Source organism: Suncus etruscus, chromosome 16 (assembly GCF_024139225.1).
Source record: "Suncus etruscus isolate mSunEtr1 chromosome 16, mSunEtr1.pri.cur, whole genome shotgun sequence".
Classification (NCBI taxonomy): domain Eukaryota; kingdom Metazoa; phylum Chordata; class Mammalia; order Eulipotyphla; family Soricidae; genus Suncus; species Suncus etruscus.
In genome coordinates, this window is record NC_064863.1 from 447,585 (window position 1) to 472,839 (window position 25,255).

The window sequence follows — 25,255 nt, forward strand, 5'->3', positions numbered from 1 at the left end:
ACATATTTACTATGCAGCCTTCAGGAAAAATGAAGTCAAAATTTTCTTATACATGGATGGACATGGAAACTATTATGCTGAGTGAAGTAAATCAGAGGGAGAGAAACACAGAATAGTCTCACTCATCTGTGAGATTTAAGAAAAATAAAAGACATTCTTGTAATAATAACCAGAGACAATAGGGCTAGAAGGATCATCCCACAACATAAAGTTTACCACAAAAAGTGGTAAGTGCAGTTAGAGAAATAACTGCACTAACAACTATTATGACAATGGTAGTGATTCATAGAAATAGAATGCCTGTCTCGAATACAGGCAGGAGGTGGGGGAGGAAGGAGATGAGGGGCACTGGTGGTGGGAAGGATGCACTGGTAATGGGAGGTATTCTTTTTTTATGATTGAAAGCCAACTACAAATACGTTTGTAATCCTGGTGCTTAAATAAAGATAATATTAAATTTTTCAAGAGTCACAAAAATCTTTTCGGTTAAGCAAGAAAAAATTTAAGTGAATGTACCTAAATGAGGAAAATGAGGGTAAATTGTCTATAGAGATGTGAAACAAAGAGCAAAAACTGTATCTAGCCCCCCCAAAATAGAGTGAAGAAAATGACTTTAGCAAATTAGATATGAACAATAGAAGATATTAAGCCATATATACTACTGAAATAATCTTAAAATATGAGATCCACATAAAAATAAAACAAATGGAATTCAACAGGAAGCAGAATTGGAATTTTCTGCAATCCAAGATGAAATCCAAAAACGTTATCACTCAGCATCTAAATCATACACTTCCCTGCCTCTAGAAGAGTAAAAATAAATTTCTGTTGTTTAGTCTAAAGTCTGTTTTGTTTTGGCAGCATAAGACTTTTACATGAAGTCTACTAGCATATAGATAACACTCAAATAGCTGTTGATTCATTAGAATAATACCAGTCAAAAGCATAGTATGCTCAGTTTATAATGTAATTCCAATATAGCAAATATTTGTGAAAAAATATTTAGAAAGCCAATGAAGTCAATAACTGGAGAAAAAATTGAACTTAGGTATGAGTGGCTACAGGTTACTTAAGAATTTAATGAAAGGGGATGTAAAGTGTATTATGAAATACATAACAATCAAGTAAGAGACAAAGATGTAAGCTAAAATAATGCTGATGAGCCTAAGATACAAGCTGGAACTGTCTGGCAGAAATGACTGAACTACTCAAGGAATATTAAGACGCAAATTTTGTTTTTTTCTGTTTTTTTTTTAGATATGCCAGTACAAATCAATGATGAAAGAACATAATGGTACTAGTTTAAAGCAAACAAATAAATAAGAAAGATGAAGCATAGAAAAGAGCTAAAGGAAGGTTAAGTGTTAATAATCTAATATTTTTAAATTGAAAACTTACTTTCCATATAAATAAAATTACAGATACTAAAAAGGCTCACAAAATAAATATTAAAGGACATTTTAACTGTTTAAGCATCTTAGAAATGTTGGCACTTCAATTCTCACTTTGCTTCTAAGTATATGTTCCTTTTTGCTTCTCAGACATATGCGAGTTGAAATTGAGTTCACAAATAGACTACAAGCCTTCATATGGAAAACGCACCTGACATTATTAAAGGTTAGATCCAAATTTTAAAATATGCATGTGTAAAATCTTATCTGACAAAAACTAAACTAGACAGACACGAGGCAGCATTAGGAGTTTAGATTATATAATAGGAAATAAAGAGAAAGAACTTAAGAAAACAGGAGTCTAGGACAAGATTCCTTTAAGTGGCCAAATAAGATCATGGTCTCCACTGCAACTGCGATTTTTGTCATTGTAATATGAAAAGCAGTAATAAAAATGAATGAGTTTGGCAATGTTCCAATAAAATTGAATTTATACAAATACTTTAATTTGAATTTCAAATAATTTTCATGTGTCAAAAATCATTTGAATTTGAATGTGAAATAATTTTCACATGTCACAAAATTCTTTTTTTCTATTAAAAGATGTAAAAAGCATTCTCAACTCTTGGCCCATACAAATGCAAGTGTCTGGACTGGATTTGGCTTGTGAAGTTGTTTGAAAATCTTTAATCTAAGATATAGTAGGAAGAGGAGAAGCAGAGTATACCTGCTTTAATAAGGGGGCATTCATGAATGTTTTTATATTATATCTAACTGGGAAAGTCTTCTTTTGCATGTCTCCATATATGTCAATCTCAGTTGCAAAGAAACTAGCACATTTTAACTAATTTAATATAGAAAATAGCTCTAGCACTAACTGCTCCTGGACAAAAATCAATTCTCTAAATAGTATACAGTAATCATAATTTTGAATGGATAATTCATTTTAAAGAAAACTGAAAACTATAGCAATAAATGCATTATTCCTTACCATTTTGTCCCTGAGACGTTCTCCACGGATATAAAAGTCAGCACAGCCATTCTCTTCCTGAGGGGGGACTTTGAAGACGGTGACACAGCTTAGTCCACTCCCTCCAAGTGGTAACCATCCACCGCTTGAGTCATCCCGAGTCATCACCACAGCTCGTACTTGTGCATAACTATTACTAAAATAGATGCAAAGATAGATTACAAATTAGTTTTCCATAAACGAAAACCAGGCAAGCCATCAATCTCATTTGAGAAACCAGACCACATTAGTTAATGTGTGGTAACTAAATTGCTACTTCCACAGAAAGTAGCCTACATGAAAGTGGTCAAAAACCATTAACTAACTTTAACAGGCTAACTTCTAATTGAAAGGCTAATCTCACTGTAAAGGACAAAAATTTATTTTTTAATTCGCTGTTTAAACAGAGCAAGCAGTGTGACTGTCATAAAACAAGTTATGAATCATACTAAATATAAGCAATGTCAAACTACATAGGATACTCATCAAATTTATGTAAATACATCAACAGAAATAGGAGAAATAACTGCTATATAAGTGTGAAACCTCTAGTTCTAACTCTTCTCAAACATAAATAAAATGCTAAGATAAACATGCTTTCTCAGACTCCAGTTTTTGTTCTTACAAACTGGAAATCTGAATCATGTGAACTACAAATACACTGTCTTCAAAACTTACCAAATTGATCTACAAGCACCTTTCATGACTTTTTTGCACACTATTTATAAGAAACTATATCTTGTTTGCAATCTGAACCATTTCTCAACATTAGCCATAAATATATGTGAAATAATTCAGATACTAGTATATTCTAGAACTGACTTCTAAGAGCTTTAGTTCTAAAACCTGAAAATACTTAGTGATGTTCTTTTTTTTTTTAAAGTAGTGTGTCTTGCTGATGTCTTAGAAATTTAGACAGTATCGGTAACAAATTTATCTTGGTTATTCTGGATATCAGTTGAGGTTCTATGTTAAACTGTGATAGTTAAGTGTCTTTTTATATTATGTTAGAATACCAGCTGTCATAAAGTCTCCCCCTTGCTTTGTCTGTACTGTAGTATTAAAGGAACATTTCATACAATAACAGTGTATTTGAAAATCAGCTTGTTAATTTTGGTAAAAAAATTTTTATGCAAAATTTGCAACTTTGACAAATGTAGCATACATCTGCATAAATAACATATTTTCTGAATTCCAGAAAATTTCCTCAAGCTTTCTTCCCATTAAATAACAAGTCTGATTTCTTTTTTTTTTTGGGGGGGGGGGGGTTGGGTCACACCCGGCAGTGCTCAGGGGTTACTTCTGGCTCTATGCTCAGAAATTGCTCCTGGCAGGCTCGGGGGACCATACGGTTTGCCGAGATTCGAACCACCGTCCTTCTGCGTCTAAGGCAAACGTCTTACCGCTGTGCTATCCTCTCTGGCCCCACAAGTCTGATTTCTAACATAAATATGTTTTGTCTATTATGGGACTTCAAAGAAAAAAAATCTAGTATGATTTGTACATGCTTGCCCAACTTCTTTCCTCATTACTTTCTTGCAGCAATAGTTCATTCCTTTCTCACTGAACAAAATCATATTTACTTTGTTCCCACAAGGGTAGAATGTATAATGCTTCTAGTTCCTGCCTTTTAAGAAACAAGGTTACACAGATAATTCATGTATAAGATCTTTATAAACTGATGTTTTCACTTAGTTACCTAGGAATACAACTGATAGTTTAGCAATCATATGAATATACATAGGTAACCAAACATGATTTAATAGTCATTGCTCTGGGAAGAGATATTGATCATCTTTATGACTTATTGATCATTTTTATGTCCTTTTCTTTTCAGGTCTTTTGATTACTTATTATCCTATTTTTTGTCATAAATTCTGCATTTTTAAGTATTCCTGACACAAGATTTCAATTATTGAGCTGTCACTTAGTTTCTTAATACATGTTTTATAAACTACTTTTCTCTATAAATTGGGAGGGTGGTGATAACACCTAGTTGTGCTTACTCCTAATTGTGGTCATAGACCTGACAAAAGGGGCAGCCCTGTGCAAGGCAAGCACCTATCTGCTATACCATCTTTCAGGCCCAGAACTGTGAACTTTTTTTTTTTGGGGGGGGGGGGGTCCCACACCCGGCAGCGCTCAGGAGTTACTCCTGGCTCCTTGCTCAGAAATCGCTCCTGGCAGGCTTGGGATGCTGGGATTCGAACAAACGACCTTCTGCATGAAAGGCAAATGCCTTACCTCCATGCTATCTCTCTGGCCGTTAGAACTGTGAACTTTTCTTTTTTTTTTTTGTGTGTTTTTGGGCCACACCCGGTGACGGTCAGGGGTTACTCCTGGCTATATGCGCTCAGAAGTCGCTCCTGGCTTGGGGGACCATATGGGACGCCGGGGGATCGAACCGCGGTCTGTCTCCTAGGCTAGCGCAGGTAAGGCAGGCACCTTACCTCCAGCGCCACCGCCCGGCCCCCTAGAACTGTGAACTTTTAAAGCTATCCTGTGGCTGAGTCAGGAGTCTAGAATCCAACTTTCATCAGCTGGATTTTTTTTTTTAGCTAAGCAATTTACCAGATGATGTATCCTTGAGAAAATTGTAGAAATCTTTAATAAACAGAAAATAGAAAAAAAAAAACCATCTTCCTGGGGTTAGAGTACAGTGGTAGGGCGCTTGTCTTGCAAAACCAACCAGGGTTCAATCCTCAGCGCTCCCTTTGGTCTCCTACAAGACCCATAGGTGTTATCCCTGAGTAGAGAGCCAGGAGAAAGCTACTGTCACATATATTCTAAAAACTTAAAAAAAAAAAAAAAAAAAAAAGTCATCCTGGTCATTCAAAGCATGTAGAATCAGAAAAGCAAAAAAGTTTCTTGATTACAACCCGGTTAGGAAGTGGGCGATTATAGGATGGGGAAAAGGAGGCACAAAGACAGTGATGAAAGCAGACACTCGTGAAAGGTATGGTGCTGGAATGTATTATGCATAAATCCTATCATTAACAGTACTTTAAGTCGCAATGCCTAAAATAATTTTAAAAGTAAAATAATAGTAACTACTTTAAAGACTCATTCTTTCTAATTTTTCCAGTCTTCAACTTGAGATTTTTGTCACAGGAGCTGTACACATGATTATAAATATTAGGTTGAAAGAGGTAAGATTGATAGAAAATACATATAAGCCCCAATAGCTATGGGGGCTACAGGTGAAGGGTGTAAGACAAAGGTACACAGCAGTGTTCAAATTCAAGATCACTTCTGGCAATACAAGTCCTGCAGATCTAGCTTGACAGTTCTATAGTTAGGTCTGGAAATGCTGTACTAATTGCCTATTCTGAAGAACACCAGGGTCACATTAAACAGTGCTCAGAGTCATGCAGTGCTATGATAGAACTCAGGGGGCCTGAGCTACTCTTCTTCACAACTCCCTTTAAAACAGGGGTCTCAAACTAGGAGCCTACGGGCCATTTGCAGCCCTACGTACAACATTTTGTGGCCCTGCCCTAGAGGAATCTTTCTTTTGTTTTGTTTTAGTTGTTTGGGTCACACACCCCAATGTTCAAGGCTTACCACTGACTTTGCACTCAAGGATCACCCCGACTTTGCCTCCTGCGGTCCCCAGGTAAATTGAGTTTGAGACCCCTGCTTTAAAATCATTATCTTGTAGCTCATATTTATAAAAGTAATTTTAATTAGAAAATTATCATTTTAATATTATAGCTTTATTCCATATAAAAAGTTTGGGGGGGGGGTTAGTGCTATAGTATATAGAAGGTAGGGCAGTTGCCTTGTCTATGGCAAACCCAAGGTCCATACACAGTACGCCAGATGGTCTCCCGAGAAACAAGAGTGAATGCAAAGCCAGGACTAAGCCCTGAGCACTGCTGGGTATGGCCAAGAAACCTTCATAGGACAAAAGGACTTTAAAGTGAAGGGGAAAATCGTGCTTTTTATTTAAAATAATAAACCACTCTCACACAGAGGAAACAGCTATGCATGCCAACATTTCTGCTGTCAAAAACTCAGCAATTTCTTTAATATACTTAGCTGAGTATCTTTTAACATACATAGATGAAAGGCAATTATTCAGAGTTATTTAGCTAAAACAAAAATCTTATCTTCCAATAATTAACTTTCTAATATCATTTTATGAAATACTTCAAACTAAATATCTATATGACTTCCCTTTGAGAAGGGAAGACATAATAAACACATGTTTGGTCTAGTTTCATTTTAATGGAATTTAAAATACTCTGGTTACCTTAAGTTTGCTCAACATCTACTTGCATCTTAACTCCCTATTTTTTATGTTATTTAAGCAATTATATCCACCATATAAATTCACTCAGAGGAATTAACTAGCAGAAATATCAGATGAGATGTAATGTTAGACTGGAGTAAGGTGATGATAATGAACAGAGAGGAACAGACATTTCTTTTCCTCCTCCCCCTCCCCCCCCCCCTTTTTCTGTTTTTGGGTCACACCCAGTGGCTCTCAGAGTAACTTGGCTCTGCACTCCTGGCAGGCTCAGAGGGCCATATAGGATGAAGGGAATCAAACCCAGGTGCTTTCTGGGTTGGCTGCATGCAAGGCAAATGCCCTACCGCTGTGCTATTTCTGACCCTGAAACAGTCTGATTTCTAATCTGGATGAAGAAAGAGGTTGATGGGTCAGAAGTATACAGCACGCAGGGCTGTGGAGTCGGAGTTGAGGAGTTGGAGTCGGAAGAACTTTTGGGAACCTGGAGTCAAAAAACTGAGGAGCTGGGAGTTGGAGCTGCAGCATTTATCTACCAGTGCCACAGCCCTGGAAGCAAGTGTTCTAAACTACGTAACTGTGTGAGAGTGGCTTGTACCACACCCAGCAAAACTCAGGGGTAACTCCAGCATGCTCGGGAGACTATATGGATGCCAGGAAGTGAACCCAGGTCAGCCATGTGCAAGACAAACATCCTTGTACAATCTCCTAAATTATTTGAAATCCTAAATTACCATAAACTTTATATTTTTCAACCTGGGTTTCACTAACATTAAAGGGAAGAGAATAAAAGAGTAGCTTTAACTCAGCCATATCACAGCATGTATCTGTAGAGCAGTTTTAAAATATAATACAGAATAATTATAAAATTAACTTTGCATATTGTGAGCAAATGGTTACATTTTCACTTTAAAACCTTCATATAAGCAAAAATATTTCTCAGCATTAAAACTTAACATGCCATATATCCTTGTCTTAAAATGAATGGCCTTCATTTGAAATTTCTCTGCACTCTTGTAGGTTCTAATATCCTTTGCAGTTATTCCAAGTCTACTGTGTCTCTCCAGTGCCTGTTTCATTTTTTCACACAACTGTAATGCTCAAGGAGATTTATCATCTTTTAGCTGATCAGCATAAAGTTTTTTAATATTAACTGGTAGCTATGCCAGACGTATGCGCTATAAACATTTTTCATTTAATCATGGCCATACATGATTTTATCTGTTATGATCTGTGCCGGTAACTTTTGGGTAAAACCCCACACATACCTATTTTATATCATTCAAATGTTTTAGGAGTACTTTTCCCAACAGCTCTTCTAAAGTTGTCACAACATGAAAACCATCACTGGGGAAAAAAATCCCTCTACCACTGTCACGAACCAAGCCACTACCCTTCAATTCCCCGCTCCGGTAACCTCAGTTCTGTGGTCTTCTTAATCTAAGGGTTAACTTTGAATTTTTTTCTGTTACTTTACTGTTTTGTTTATATTTACAAGAGTGAGATCACTGAGCATTTGTTTTGCTTACATGTAATTTTTTTAAATTTGTAGGCCACACTCAACTCAGTCAGGGACAACTGTTTTAGCTTGGCACTCTGGGGTCACTCTTTAAAGAGATGCTCAGGGGACCTGAAGTGCTAGAAAGAGCAGCAGCCCATACTCCCAAAGGCATAGCTCTCCAGTCTGTTTCCCTGGCCACCTTTTAATCCCCTCACCTCAAATTAAAGCTGCACATTATCAATTCTGGAAGGGGACCTGAGGTTACTTACTGCATTTCTCAGTATCGTTTAGCTTTTGATCCCAGCGTAGGGATTGAGGAGACAGTTCAAGTGCACATGCCGAGCATGTTATAAACCTGTACCCCATGTACTGCTGGATGTAGTCCTGGTAACTTCTAAACACCCTACTGAAAAAAAAGATACATCCATATCCAATCTATACATATTAAAATGGTATGTTCTTGTAAATGAGTTGCCTAAATTCTGGCTACATGTGGTTTACATAAACCTCAAATAAATTAGAAAATTATTTCATTTATAGAACTGAAATATGTCAAATCACACATTACAAAGGTTATAAAATGTTAAATAATATTCCAAAAATGCAGTATAAGATGAATTAATGGAGTGAGGAGAGGAATGTTCTATAGCCTAGTTTTAAAGATGGGGAGGAGCAGAGGGAATCTACGAAGGGGTTACACGTATGTCTTTGGCCATGTTCAGGGTTGGCATTGGCCAACCCCAGCTCAATCTCTGGTGCCAGCTGGTCTTCTAGCACCACCTCAGTGATCTCTTGGCTCAAACAGCTGAATCCTCAGGTCCTTACAGAGAGTCTGCCAGCTAGTTAGTGGCTGAGAATGGCGGGAGGTTGCCATTCTCCTGAGCACTGTGGGAAGGGAGGGTCATGAGATAAGGAGCACAGGAAACCTCTAAGTAATGGAAAAGTATATAAATTCTTCCCTAAACCCTCCAGAAGGAATGCAGCCCCACCAACACCCTAGCAACTAAGTATGTCCCAAATGGGCAGCCTGGTAAAAGTCCTTTTATAAAACTCTCTTAACATATGTATTCTCAGTCCTCTCCCAGCTAGATAACTGCCTGTCTGCTCTCTCTTAAAATTAAGATGCTGTAATTTTATATTATACAATTCTTTTTTTTTTTTTCTTTTTTGGTTTTTGGGCCACACCCGGTAATGCTCAGGGGTTACTCCTGGCTATGCGCTCAGAAGTTGCTCCTGGCTTGGGGGACCATATGGGTCGCCGGGGGATCGAACTGTGGTCCGTCCAAGGCTAGTGCAGGCAAGGCAGGCACCTTACCTCTTGCGCCACCGCCCGGCCCCTATATTATACAATTCTATATAATTCTATAATTCTATATTCTCCAATTGTCTAAATCTGTTTTCTGAATTTATGATGGCTTTGTAAACAACCTAGGAGAAAGTTCCCTATTAGAATTTTTAGTGGTGATTATTTACTCTCCTTAACTAAGAATCAGCAGTTCTTCTACCTACTCCTTATAGGACTAAAGCATTTGGGTGGGACCTCCACAATTAACTGTGCTCAGGAATCACTCCTGACAGGGCATGTAGTGCCAATATGGGGTGACTGGAATCAAATCCAGGCCAACCACATTTAAGGTAAGAGCTCTCTGCACTGTATCATATATACATTAGGCCTCAAAAGCACTTATTAAAGATTTTGGGAAATTCTTCAAAGGAGAATAAGAAATAAAGATACAATCAGGAGAACAACTAAACAGGAGCTACCCCTTTCAATCAAACCATTCCATATGTTGCTAGACAGCTTCCTCTGGCATTACCACTGTCAATCCCAATGTTTTTCTTAATTACCAGCACTGATGCCAAGGTTTCATCATTCAAGTTTTTAGCTCTGTTTGAAGAATTGACTATAAATAAATTTTACTATCACGTCAGAATATTGAATATAGAATGTGAACAATAATACTAATGTTTTATGGACACTAACTTACTCTTTTGGTCAGGAAAAGTCAACAGTACAGGGCAGGGAAGAGGAGTATTTGGTGCTAAGGTTAGAACCCAGCACCTCACTTAAGTCATATTCCCAGAGTCGGGGGGAAAATTTTAAGATAGCAATCAATCAATTACTCATGTTTCCCATTGTCTTTTAATATAGTAAAATAAGGAATCACAAATCATATAAAATTATAAAATCATTTAGTAAAATCAAGACCAGAATACTGGTCTCAACTGTGCTATCAGGTATTTTAAAATTCTGAGTTCAATGACTGAATTGGAGGCCCCTCCAACAAATAAAACAAAACCACTTTAATTCTTACAGTGACTTTTAGGGGCTATAATGTTTTCTCCTCCTAAGTAAATGTATGTAGCATTTATAGCATTCATTAGGGAGTTACTGATGATCCCTGATCATCTTCCAAGGATAAAGTTGTTCATGATTGAATTACAGTCATACAATGTTCAAGTGTGGACATTTCCTGAAAAATAAAAGTAAAACTCCACATAACACAATGATTCCACCTCTTGTCATTCACTCTCAAAATATTAATTTTAAAAGAGTATTGCACACCCATGTTCACTGCAGCACTTAATAGACAAGTTATGGAAACAATAACCCAATGTCCAACAACAGATGAAGGAAAAAATGTGGTGTGTGTGTGTATATATATATATATATATACATACACACACACACACATATACAGTGGAATACAATGCACTCTTAAGATGAAATCATGCAGTTCACTACATCATGGATAGAAATAGAATGGTATTAAGCAAAATATGTCAAAGGAGGAAAAAGAACATAATTTTCATCATTTGTGAAATGGAGACAGAACAAAGGAAAAGAATAATGGAAATCTCTGGCCTTAGATTACAAAACTTAAATATAAAGAAATAGGAGTGGAATGAACTAGTGACTAGTGATAACAAAGGGACAGAGATAATGGGATGTAATAACTCTATACATAAGAATTTCACTTTTTGGGTATTTTCCCCCAGTACAAAAAAAATCCAATCAAAAAGACCTATGCCTGCCATTATTCATCGCTGCTCTTCATACAATAGCTAAGATATGGAATCCACCCCGATGTCCAACTCCACAGATGAATGGATTATGAAGATGTGGAATATGTGCACAATGGAATACTATGCAACTGGAAAGGAATGATGGAATCACTCAATTTACTAAAACCTAGTTGGAAATTCAAGATATCATGTTAAGTGAAGTAAGCCAGAAAAAGAAACAAACACAGAATAATTTCATTTATCTATGGTCTATAAAATAACTGGATGAAGAAATGTAACGTAGGAAAGATCAAGGCCTAGATCGTCCTTGATCCCAGAGCTTAAGGAGAAGAACAGTTAAGGAAGCAAACCAAGGTGGGAAGGAAGAAGGAAGGTAAGAAAAGAAGTAATGGGGGAACAGGAGTCAAGGCTTTTGTTATATTGGTGATGGAAAAAAAGTTGTATAAACCCCAAGAACAGACCCAACAACACTGAAACTCTAAATTGCAATTACCAACCTTTGTAATGTATCCGTCAAGAGGGCAGGCAAAGTTTGGGTAGGGGTGAGGGATGAAGGAGCATGGGAGCATTAGTGATGGGAGTTGACTCTAGTGGTAGAATTAGAGTTGAAATATTATATGCCTAAACAATTACCAATACTTTTGTAAATCATGGTTCTTTAACTAAATTAAAAAAAAATGTTTTTAAAAAAGTGAGCTTGGAGGGCTCAACCATCACCACTGACTGAATGAATACCACACCACCAGTTTAACCCAACAGATCCCCACAGCAAATATGAATAATGAAGACAAATGGAAACTATCTGGAAAATGCAATAACCCAATGACCATGGGCACAATTATAAAGTGGTAGTTACAGTACAAAAAATCAATTTCATTACTGTAATGGCTATGAATTTGAGTGATCTTAACTAGAATATGGAGGAAACAATTATGAAGCTCCTTTAATCATCAGACTCTAGATATTATAAACAACTTTGCAGATTTTTTAAGTAAGAGTGAATGTAGCTGTTCTTATCTGGGAAATACTCCAGAAATTTCCTCCTCTGGGAGTTTTTCATAAAATAAAAGTGTGTGAAACAGATGATAAAATTGTAGTCTATAAAAAAATAGTTCCTAGGAATTGGCACTATAGAAACTTAACACTTTCCAAATTTGAAAAAAGCTCTTAATCTTCTTGTACTATTAAGAAATCATTCCTTAACAGTTGCACCTCCACACTTATTTCTGAAGAATCTCATTCACCGAATCATTTTAAGATCTACTTTAAAATTTAATCGATACAAGACCAAATTTGTAATATATCATGCTTAAATTGTTGAGTCTTTTATCTATAAAGATATTTCACTTTCATGAAATGTTCAAATAGATGTATATGAGCCATATGTCTTTTTCAAGTTTTTAATAACAGCATTCCCATAGAAAATAAAAGAACCTCATGAAGGGGCAGGAGCGGTGGCGTAAGTGGTAATGCATTTGCCTTGCGCTCCCTAACCTAGGACAGATCCCCCGGGTGTCCCATATGGTCCCCGACCCCCCCCCCCCCAAGCAAGGGGCGATTCTGAGCACATAGCTAGGAGTAACCCCCACCCCCAGCATCACTGGGTGTGACCTAAAAACCAAAACCAAAACTAACGAACAAAAAAAGAACCTCATTGAAGAAACTGTAAATGTTCCAAATCAGAACCATTCTTACAAGTGTCAGGGTGATGAAAATTAAGAAAAAACTGAGGACTCTATTCCATATTGAAGGTGTTTCATATAACTTTAAAGATTAAGTTTCATAAAAAAAAAAACCAAGAACATAAAAACACAATCGTCACAAAAAAGGTTCAATCTCTCTCCTTTACAAGACAACCTTCTCCTAGTATACTTATCTGTAATCACAACAGCATCTTTCCACTAATACACAATTCATTTCCATTCCAAAGTTTCAACACTTGCTGATTCCTTAGCTTGAATCTTTCCTGACATACTATTAGAATCAGTTAAACCAATCCTCTTTCCAAAGTATCTCAAGTAACTCCAAAATCCAGCTTCCCTCCATGCTTACATTGTATTCCTCACTTTAGTTTTCCATGATTTTCTTGCCCACTACCTAAAACACATCATTTGCTTAGTTCTATAGATTTTGCGTGCGTGCGTGTGTGTGTGCATGTGCATGTGTGGTTTTTGGGTCACCCCGGCAGCGCTCAGGGGTTCCTCCTGGCTCCATGCTCAGAAATTGCTCCTGGCAGGCACAGGGACCATATGGACGCCGGGATTCAAACTGATGACCTTCTGCATGAAAGGCAAACGTCTTCCCTCCATGCTATCTCTCGGCTCCAGTTCTATAGATTTCTAGTATCTCTCATGAATAGTATTTGTTTCAAATGAGCAGGAATCTTACCCAGTTTATAGCCACTACATTATCAAGCAGAATGATGCCTGAGATACTGCTTTCAATACATATGAAACAGCTGCAGAAACGTAACAGTAGACATGCCTCAGTATTCTTCTCAACATATTAGTATGCCTGATCTATGATTCTCACAAGGACACTCAATGTTTTATGCAATTTTGGTTTGAAACAAGATTAGAGTAAGACATTTCCATTTCCCAGCCCCCTCTACTCTCATTCTCTTGTTTCCTCTCTTCTTTTACAACAAAGGCATTTGGTCAGATAATTCTGTCTAGTTGGGAAATATTAAGAGACTACAGAAGCAACTCTAAGGAAAAACCAGTTTTGACAATTCAAGAGCAAAGAGAATTTTATAATCCAAGAAAGAAAACCAAGGAATGGAACCTTTCTCAATTTCAAAGAACATCTCGAATCTGAAGTACTTCCAGGAAACAAATGCACTTAGAATTATAAAAGAGCTAGAGGCTGAATAAAGAGAAGCAGTAAAGTAAAATAAGGCAAATACTTTTTCTAATGTAAGAAGACTTTATGCAAAGGTCATCTCTCTCAAGAAGTTTACCCATTTCTGGGGCCGGCGAGGTGGCACTAAAGGTCAGGTATCTGCCTTGCAAGCGCTAGCCAAGGAAAGATAGAGACCGCGGTTCGATCCCCTGGCATCCCATATGGTCCCCCAAAGCCAGGGGCAATTTCTGAGCGCTTAGCCAGGAGTAACCCCTGAGCATCAAACGGGTGTGGCCCGAAAAAAAAAAAAACCAAACAAACAAAGAAAGAAGTTTACCCATTTCTTTTCTAAAAAGTTTACTACAGGGGCCGGAGAGATAGCACAATGGTAGAATGTCTGCCTTGCGCGCGCGGCAGATCAGGGTGGACAGTAGTTCGAATCTCAGCATTCCATATGGTGAACCGGTGCCTGCTAGAGGGATTTCTGTGCGCAGAGCCAGTAATCCTTGAGCGCTGCTGGGTTTGATCCCCCTCCCAGAGGAAACAAAACAAAACAAACAAGTTCACAACATTTTATCATTGTGCTCCACTATCACCTCCCAATTAATTGAGGGAGTGCAAGTGGCCTCAGGTGTGATGGGGTGATGGTGGTTCTGTTTGTTAGCTTAAAAGGGTTGATTTCCAGAAGAGTGCTAAGTGACTTTTTTTTTCTGTAAATGAGAGGTAAGCCAAATAAATTTGAGAACCTCTGGTTTAGACAATACAATTAGCAATAATAAGGGTCTGTTTTTTGGTTTGTTTTAATTTTTTGGTTAACACCCAGCTATGCTCCCTGGCTCGGCAATCAGGGACTATACCTGGCTGCCATGGGGATTATGTGTGGTGTCAGGGATCAAAAGGTTGATGCACATAGGCTAGCAGTCCAACGGGTTGTAGTCTTTTACTCCTGCTTCCATCAAGATCTGTTACTATGAGCAAAAATGGAATAGATAAGCTGAACCTTGTGCGTAATAAACTTAATAAAATGATCTTTTTTTTTTTTTTTTTTTGGTTTTTGGCGTGGGGGCCGCAACTGGCATCAGGCATTACGCCTGGCTCTGCACTTAGATATTACTGTTGGCAGGCTTAGGGGACTGTATGGGATGCCAGGGATTGAACCTGAGTCATCCATCTGCAATGTAAGCATCCTATCTGCAGTGCTATCACTCTGGCCCAAAATTGTACAATATTTTTACCTAGTTTACACCCACGAAGATTCAAATACTAAAAGGGAATTATATTAGTAATGCCCATACTGTTTAGGAAAGCTCTATCAGCTTGAATGGTAATTTGCAATAATATTCTTAAAAAAGAAATACCAGAAAGATATTTAACTTGGTCATCTCTATTTGAAACTCAATAATTACCACATCCCAAAGTGAAACACTGAGGTATTTCTGTATAATTAGACAGGAATACTAAAGAGTAAACAAACAAAAACAAAACCACGGCAAACTTACTGAAGAAAAAGGAAAGAAAAAATTAGTACAAATACTGATTAACATTTTCCTCGTGGATTACTTTTAAGAGGAAAAATAAGAATTATTTCCCTATCAACATGCAATAAAATTGGTTGTCACCAATTCACATTAACAAGTAAAAGCTGAATAAACCGAAACATTAAAAAAATTCTATCATTGATGGTAAGAGAAGTCACAAAGCAAATTACTGTTCCCAAAATTGTTGAGATAGGTTATGTCAACAAAGGAAATCAAAACTAGTTAGAACAGAAAACAGCTGGGCAGGAATTATTTCCTGCCAGGGTAAGAAAAGGTACTAGGAACTAGGAACTGACAAAGCATTTGCTACCCTGTGTGAATGACTTTTGAAATAAACACTTCAAAGGAACCTAGTCATCAAATTGTCTCACACTTTTGTGAGCCTTACCTCTGAAAACTCTATGAAGTTCTCACAACAATTATCAGAGGAAAAGGAAAAATTTGAAATATAATAGAGCACTGTTTCCTTAAACAGTTTGTCCTCTAGAGAATTTTTTAACCAGAACATAAGCTGGGATTTTATCAGAGGCCTTACTTGTGTTGGAAAAGGTTAGTACCTAATTACAGCCCTTCAATCTTCAGCCTCACCTAGTGGAGAGTGGCAAGGAAAAACACTTAAGAGCTATAGACCAGAGACAAGGGGCTCACCAAAAGACTCAGACCTAAAAACAAGTTCAAGAACTGTATGATTATAATTAATAATCATATATAATATGCTTGAAATTTGCTAACAAATTCTTATTTTTTAATTCTTAATTTTAAAAAGCTGGCGCTGTTTTTCCTGATCTATTTATTCTTTAGATCAAGACTTTACTTCACAAGTGTATCTACACAGAAACATCAAATATAAACAATGTTCACCAATTACCAATAAAACTGGAAGGAAAATACGACTTTCTCCACTTAACTAATAAGTATTACTAAAAGTTTATTTTATTTATAGAAATTTTATCTACCTATTTATAGCAAATTTTTAATCAACTACACCATTGCCTAGTTTATCAAGTAAAAACCAGCAGGTATAACAAAATGCAAAAAGCAAACTTACAGAAAGTATCAGTATTAGACTCAGATGATATATGACAGTTCCAACATCCATGTTTTTCAAAACAAATAAAAAACCCTCTTCTTCCCTCTCTACCTAGTCTTCATGTTACCCACCAATTCTACAGTTAGTTACTCTGAAAGAAAAAAGAAATAGAGGCAGGAGAAATTACACTACTCCATTTCAAAGTTACTATTATTAAAACCATCAGAGTAATATAAACAAAAGAACAGACTAAGAGCTCAATGGGACAACACAAAATGCAACAAACATCTCAAATAGGGGCCGGAGAGATAGCACAGCGGTGTTTGCCCTGCAAGCAGCCGGTGCAGGACCTAAGGTGGTTGGTTCGAATCCCGATGTCCCATATGGTCCCCTGTGCCTGCCAGGAGCTATTTCTGAGCAGACAGCCAGGAGTAACCCCTGAGCACTGCCGGGTGTGGCCCAAAAACCAAAAAAAAAAAAAAAAAAAGAATTATATATATAATTATATAATATAAGAACATAATGGATCAAAAGTTAAGTGTCCTAAACAATGCGCCGAAACAACAGAACTTCTACAATGTAAAAGTGTCCCAGATCTTATCCACTTCACAAAAATTAAGTAAAACTTAAACACAAAGCTCTGAAACTTGTATTTTAGTTAAAACCTTTTGTGAAGCTGGAGTGTGGCTATTAGAAGTAGAGCTTATGCCTTGCATGTTCATGGCCCTAGACAGAATCCCCAGCAATTAAGTGATGCCCTGAGAAGCACCACCGTAGCTCTTGTAACCCCCGATGTCAAACACAAATCAGATGTCAAGCATCACCTACAAAAACATCTCTACAACAGTAACGAAGAGTGAATAAAATAAAATTAATTGAATTTTACCAAACCAATTACTCAGATGAAAAACTCTTACCAAGACCTTTATGGCTACAATGAAAATGTGAATAATGCATTTAGATAAAGTTTTATTAACCTGCTGCTCAGATTAATGGAAGCATTTTTAATTTGAGGAAGGGGCCTATTCAGCTGTGCTCAAGACTTTTACTATCCCTGTTAGTGCTTGCATACACGGTGCCAGAGATCTATCCCAGGTTAGCCTGCAAGACAAGTATCTTAACCATATACATACTATCTAATCCATTGGACCCTAAGATATACTTAGTGACATTATTATTCCATTCACCTCCTTTAAAGAAGAGCAAATTAGGTATTTCTTTTCAAAATTATATTGGCAATAGTTCAGAAATCAGTGGTTATTGGCACGTATGATTCTTGGGGGGGGGAGGATATAATTTTCCTTAATATAGACTGGATTTCTTTGGGTGTTTTTTTTTTTGTGTGTGTGTGAATTTTTATTGTGATCAAAGTGAATTACAAATCTTTCACAGTAATATTTGAGGCCCATAGTGACAATGAGTGAGGGACATTCCCACCACCAGTGTTGTCCTCCCTCCACTTCTATTCCTTCCCAGCAAGCAACCCACATCTCCCCCCTTTACTCCCGTAATGCTAGTGCAACTGTTCCCCCCTTGTACAGCTTGTTGTAGACAGGGTGTCGACTCTTTTGTCGTTGACTTTGGGTTTGGTATTCGTGTCTGATCAGTTTTTATTTCATAGACTGGGTTTCTACGGTCATAATGTGGGAAAAATATTGGCAGTGAGAAGAACACTGAATTAACAGTTGTGAAGCCAAAGTTCCCATTGAGACCAACACAATGGAACTCATAACCAGGGAAATAGCTTAATTCAACCAGAATTTAGTACCTTCATTTGAAAAAAATTGAATCAAGAAGCTACTTAAGTTTTTCCCATTCTAAAGTCATTTTATTTCATGAAATATTTAATACCTGTAAAACGATCCCAGGAAGTTCACCATGAATATAATATATTACTCACTGTTTACTCCAAGGCAAGAACACTTAATGTTTTTTCCAGAGAATAACTACTTTATACATGAATAGCTTATGATTATACAGTATAGTATACTGAAATAATAGAGTATGGACTGAACAATAATAGTAATAGGAGGCTGACACTTCAGGACTTGCTATGTACACAATTTAATGCTTACATAAATTACACTTAATCCTAAAAATAATCTTCCAAAATAGGTAAAAACTTCTTTTTATTTTGACTGTATGTGGTGCCAGAGATCAAACTCCTTTGATTGGCCACAAGCAAGACCCTGGTCAGTTGCCTGCAAGCAAATACCTTATGTGCACTGTACTATCTTGCCAGCTTCCTATTATCTTTGCTTTTACAGACCTTAACAAAAGTTAAAAAAAAAAAAAAATCACAAAACTAGTAACAGAGTTTAATTCTTACGCCCAGGCAGAATGAACTCAAAAGCTCCTGCAAGGTGTGAAGAATACATGTTCACCAAATCCTCAGGTTAGACATCTGAATCAAATTTCTAAGACCCCTGGTTCATTCCAAACATCTAGTCTGGGTTTGAACCCATCTGCTACTAGGCAGGGAGGGTTATAGGTTCCTGCCTTGCAAGCTTCTGTCACAAGTGCAAATCCCCCGTGTCCACATGCTCTAGTGCCATCAAGGCAGCTCTCATACCTGTGATCCCTGACTCTACACCTAGCAACCGAACACTGGCTACGTTATGAGTAGATCTGAGTAAGCACTATAGAAAGGTAGCATGACAACCTCACCAAGCACAAATAAAAGGACACACAAGAATCATAGCAGTACAAGCACTGCAACCCCATTCTGGGTTAACACCACAACCATGCATGCTTCAGGTAAGAGTGTGTCACCCAACTCCAGGAGGATGAGTGCAAGCATCAAGGAACGCAGACCTCAGTGAGCATCACAACTGTGATATCATCTAAGGTGAACATGACCGATGTGTATGAAAACCCAAGTTATCACCAACATACACCACCACAACAGTAATAAAAGAATGGGTCCACTTAAAAAAATTATTGCTAATAAAATTAATTCTCGCTTTCTCTAGCACATAATATTTGTTGTAACTATTTCATTTGGTATCAACAATGACTATGCCAAAGCTAAAAGCCACATAAAATTCAGAAATGGACCCAATCTGACTAATAAGAGATGCTGCAACATCCTGATCTCCCGTGTGTTTGGCTGCTTTTCTCAAGACACTGTTCCAAAGCCATGTGTGATTGATCCTTCTGGGCCACTGCTCAAAAAGATTTAACTACCACTAAAAAGTAAAGTAAACACATAATGACTATGTATTAAAGAGGCATTTCCTGGTGAAACAAACTCAAACAATCTCTTTACAGGATGTAAATACTTTTAAACACTTGAGGTTTAAATAACACCCTACTTTGAAATGATCTATGAATAATTAGGTATTTATTACTGTGCCTAGTGCTATCATTCAGTGATTATTAAATAATTCTCACCTATCACAAGAATTTTTAAATAACTATCTTTAAAAAAATAGTACCTTTTCTAAAACATCTGAGCTATATTACAGCAAATTTAGGTAAAACAGAACTTCTTCAAGCATATTACCTAGTCATGTTAAAGAAATCATTTATTTTCTAAAGATGTACAGGGGCTGGGGCCAGAATGATAGCACAGCGAGTAGGGCGCTTGCCTTGCACATGGTCAACCCAGGTTCTGGGTTCAATCTCAGCATGCCATATGGTTCCCAAGCCTGTGAGGAGTAAGCCATGAGCATTGCAGAGTATGCCCACCCCCCCAAAAAAAGATGTATAGGTATGCACAGAGATAGTTCAGCAGATAAGGTACTTGATTCACATGACACTGACTAGAACCAGATATAGACCCCCTCCCCAGCACCAGGACTGTTTCCTGAACACAGAGCCAGGAACAAGCCTAAGCCTAAGCTCTGCTCAGTGCAGTGCCCCCAAAACAAACAAAAGAAATACACACAAGCATAAGGAGACAAGTATACAATTCAAGTTCACTCAAGAGTATTCTACATTTAAAATAGTCTACCTAAAAATACACAGACTTATACAATGAAATGCCCAAAACGCTAAAAATGATCTAAGCCAGTGTTTGTCAATTGGGGGCCATAGGGTCCTCTAAGGGTCCCAAGAATATTCCAAGGAGCCCAGCAGTGATAGCTGTGTAAATGAGGGACTATGATGGCATAAGACCAGAGAGGGCCAACCAGTAGGCTTGGAAGGTGAAGAGGGCCAAAGGAAGGAAACAAGGCTGGGAAGAGAGTCATGATAAATACTGATCTAATAAGCTACCTTCCTCATTCTAGGATGAGAAAACTGAGGTTTTATACGGTGTCTTTTTAAAGGAAGACAAATAATTGGCAACACTTAATGATCAAGAGTTCATAATGATCAAGAGATTGGAAGCAGGAAAATGACATATATGCAAATGAGTACCCGGAAAAAAAAATATACACATCATTTAAGAGACTAAACTAATCTTATGTTTGAGTTCCCAATTTGTCATTTCCTAACTTAACTTCAAGACAACTTATTGCCCTTGTTTATATTAGTGGTAACACTAACAAGATTATAGAAGTAAATTAACTTCATAATTCATGCAAAGATTTACAATAGTGTCTGGCACATAAATAAGTTAAGTTTAAGTAAAAGAACAGAAGTTTATCCAGAGACCAATTTGAATGTATGCACCAAAATAACATTCAGTAGAGTTCTGTGTACCAAAGATTGTTTCTTTTTGCAATGAGTGTTAAATGTAATTTGCTTTAGAAAAATTATGCAATAATTTATATTTCATGTACAGCAAAATGCTTAATACATTTTAGTTATTAATACTATACTCTATTTTAAGTTACTATAAAAAAAAAACCTTTAATTTTTTTTTATAGGGTAGTGGTGTTCAGGGGTTACTTCTGGCCAGGAACTCAAGAATCACTTCTGGCAAGTTCAGGGACCATAAGGGATGTCAGGGATAGAAACTCAAGTCAAACATGTGTAAGGCAAGCACCTACTCACTGTACTATTGCTCCAGAATGTAAATACCTTTAACTATTTTTAAAAATCACTTTTATTCCAACCCAGACAACATCATCTTAAGAAAGATTTGTGGGGGTATAAGGAGGAAGTAGTACAAGTGGTATGGTGCTTGCCTTGCATAATGCACCACATGACTCCAGGGCCCTCTGTAAACAGTGATGCTTGAGCACAGGGCCAGGAGTAAGCTCAGACCACAGGTGGGTGTGGTCCCCAAACAAACAAAAGATAGTTCAAAAGGCTAAAGGGAATACTTTGCAGGAAGTACAGCCCCTCTACCACAGAGCAAGGATACTGTAGGGGTTAAGGCACCTGCCTTACTGGCCAATCTCAGTTTAATCCTTAACACAGCACCATCAAGATCACCCGAGGAACACCAGCAGTGATGATGGAGCATAGAGCCAGGAGTAAGCCCTGGGCACTGCTGGATGTTGCGAACACCCCTCAAAGTAGGTGCTTGCATTTCATGTAAGATTTGAAATGAAGGAAATGGGTCAAATGTACTTGCACTTCCAAAATGTGCTCAGATTAAAATTGCTTTAATAAGCTCTGAGAATATGCTTTTGTACATAAATAATAATAGAAGTTAAACAAAACAATAATTCAGTAAGTCTCAGTCTTCAGTAACTCAACATGTTACAGATTATGTAACTCTCTTGTCTTTAAACTTAAACATCAAAGATGTTCAAAATACTGATCTGTAAAATGTACGTTTAAGTTTTTCTGAAAAGATGCTTTTTGACTTTTAACCGAAAACCAAATTTTCTTTTGTCAATAATCCTTTTTAAAAAGTAACCCTATCTTCACGCTAAATGAAACAAGAGCTGGACTTTATGAATATAGTACCTTTCATGTCAAAGACTCAAAATTCTTTTTAATATTCCCTTATCTCTAATCAAAAACTGCTACCAAGAAAAAAGGAGGGTACATTAATTTCAAAAATCCTGTAAAGTAGGGGCACATTCTCCTGGTTTTACAAGTCGAGAATCAAGCACAAAGACAGACACATGGCTTACCAGACTTAATGCTATAGATAGCAGTAGCTGTAGGATATTAATTGTGGGCACAGAGTAACTACAGAAAATTAATTGATAAATTTTGATTTTACAAGGCATTCTAGCTACAATAAATTGTAGTACTCAAAGAATACATAAACCTGTCAAAAAATAAAACAGTTATTTTGATAAAACCCTGCAGCATCAGCCGACCAATGCAGCCTCTCATAAAACTTGAAAGTCTTCAATAAAATACAAATCTGGGTAATTTACTCACATGTCTATCTTCTCTTCAGCTTCCTAATCCCTAACATCATCCCTTGCCTCTGATAAATCCGCAATGTATTTCAAGTATTCAGCTCCTCCTAAGAAAGCCCTTTTCTGATTCCCCTCAACCTCTTCTTTATCTTCTAATACCAAAACCTTTATACCTGTTCTTTAATTGCATTGTTGTAGAGACAGAGATAGACGTCAACATTCATACTCCCACTGTAAATCACTCACTACACATTTATCTGCTTTCAATACATTGGTGCTGGCTCAGGTTCGTTCTTACTCAACTCTTGATATCAGCCTAACAAGACGAACCTCTATATTGCTGACCTTTTTCTGTTGTTTTGGGGCCATACCAGTGGTACTCAGAGAAACCATTAATAAACCTTATTCTAGGATACAACAGAGAAGCTAATAATAGAACCTGTTATTTGTGAAATACACATTATTAGATATGGCTAATCATATGCAATAGCAACTGAAATAGTAAATGTTACCAGGAAGACAATTTATTCCAAGTCAGAATGATCTCTGAACAATACCTGTTATATTGGGGGCGAGAACAAAACCACAGCAGGCAGGGTGCTTGCCTTGCACACGGACAACCAAGGTTCAATCCCCAGCATCCCATATGTCTGTCACCTCCCCCATCCTACCCCTAGCACAACAAGAAATGATCCCAGAATGCAGAACCAGGTAGTGAGCACTGCTGGATGTGCCTATAAACTAATAATAGTAATAACACCTGTTATATAGATAAGATTTAGAAATGAAATTATGAAACCTTAATTAAATTTTAATTCAAATTACTCTTGCTCTAAATACTTTGCATTCTAACTATAGAAAAACATCTTTCAAGATAATTCAAAAATTCCTCAAATACCATATAATTTCTACCAATCAATCCTACATTTATTTACGAGTGACAGAAATGGTATAGTATAAATGGATTTCAGAAGCATCAAGAGAGCCCTTAGGAATATAGAACTTTCATCAGTCAGTCAACCAATAGCTTTGTTTGAAAATGTAAGAAGTCTAAAACTCTAAGAAGCAGAAATAATAGTGTATTTAAGAAACTTCTACCGTAAACTTATAAATTGTGAACATTTACTCTAATTTCATATTATGGGCAGAGATTATACCTCTTGAGCATATATATAATGGTCTTATTTCCTTTAATATCTACATATGAAAACTTTTATTAAATGTATTTAAATCACTGTGATTTACGAAGTTATTCATAGTTGGGTTTTAGATGGACAATGTTTCAGGACCAATCCCACCATCAGTGTCAACCTCCCTCCATCCATGTTCCCAGAGCCTCACCTCACCTCCGCCTGAGAGCATAACAGGCCTGTTTCCAATTTTGGTTTGTCAAAGCTTGGGTCTCATGATTTGATTCTTGTTGACTTTGCTTGGATATTTAGTTCTGTTGTTTTGTTGCTCTTGTTTTTGCTTTGGGCCACACCTGATGGTGCTCAAGGAACCACGTGGGATACTGGGACCGAACCTGGGTCCGCCCCTCGCAAGGCAAACAACCCTATCCTCCGTAGAGGCTATGAATCCAGCCCCTAGCTCTGTCCTTTCTAACCACCACCAATGCACCTGGGAACGAACTCTTGGCCCAGTCCCCTTCGTTTCATATTTGTCTTTCTCCTCTTCCACTCAGTTTCTTCCCTTCTCCTCACTAATATCCTAGTTCCTAAAATGCTCTCTCCCCCCATTTAAACAAAGGTGTTTTCTATAATATGCTGTTATTCTAAGTACCACTACACGTAACAACTTTAAAATGAAATGCAGGGGGCTGGAGCAATAGCACAACGGTAGAGTGTTGGCCTTGCACGTGGCCAACCCAGGATGGACCTGGTTAGATTCCCAAATGGTCTCGTGAGTCTGCCAGGGGTGCAGAGTAAACCCTGAGCACCTCCGAAAACAAAAATAAAAGGTATAAACAGTGCCCGAAATCAAAATGTTGAATGAAAGATGTCATTAACTGCTTTAACTTTTTTTGTTTTGTTTTGGGGTCACAACCGGCAGCGCTCAGGAGTTACTCCTGGCTGTACGCTCAGAAATCGCTCCTGGCAGGCTCGGGGAACCATATGGGATGCAGGGATTCGAACCACCATCCTTCTGCATGCAAGGCAAACGCCCTACCTCCATGCTATCTCTCTGGCCCCAACTGCATCATTAGCTTTTTAATTAAATGTTTAATCATGCACTAGTGTTAAGATGTATAGGATTTGCATAAATAACCAAATAAAAAGTACTTGTTTTTAGCCAATAAATGAAGCACGGATTAACTTGTTAGTATATTTCTTTAAAAACGAAGCAAGTTTTGGCATGTAGGACCAATAATCTTTTGCTCATTCATCCAATCAGAGGCCAGGTTTTATTTATTATTGTTAGGTGTTTAAGTTGTTTTCAAGACCTTTTACAGGG

At 37.4% G+C, this 25,255-nt stretch overlaps 1 protein-coding gene across 1 annotated transcript in view; it reads right to left on the bottom strand.

Moving 5' to 3' along the window:
* Positions 1-25,255, bottom strand: part of SPRED1 (sprouty related EVH1 domain containing 1) — a 71,983-nt gene that overhangs the window by 41,801 nt on the left and 4,927 nt on the right. The window contains exon 2 of the mRNA XM_049790036.1: positions 2,383-2,557. Within this exon, the coding sequence (XP_049645993.1) occupies positions 2,383-2,557 (175 nt within the window). The remainder of the gene's footprint in view (positions 1-2,382; positions 2,558-25,255) is intronic.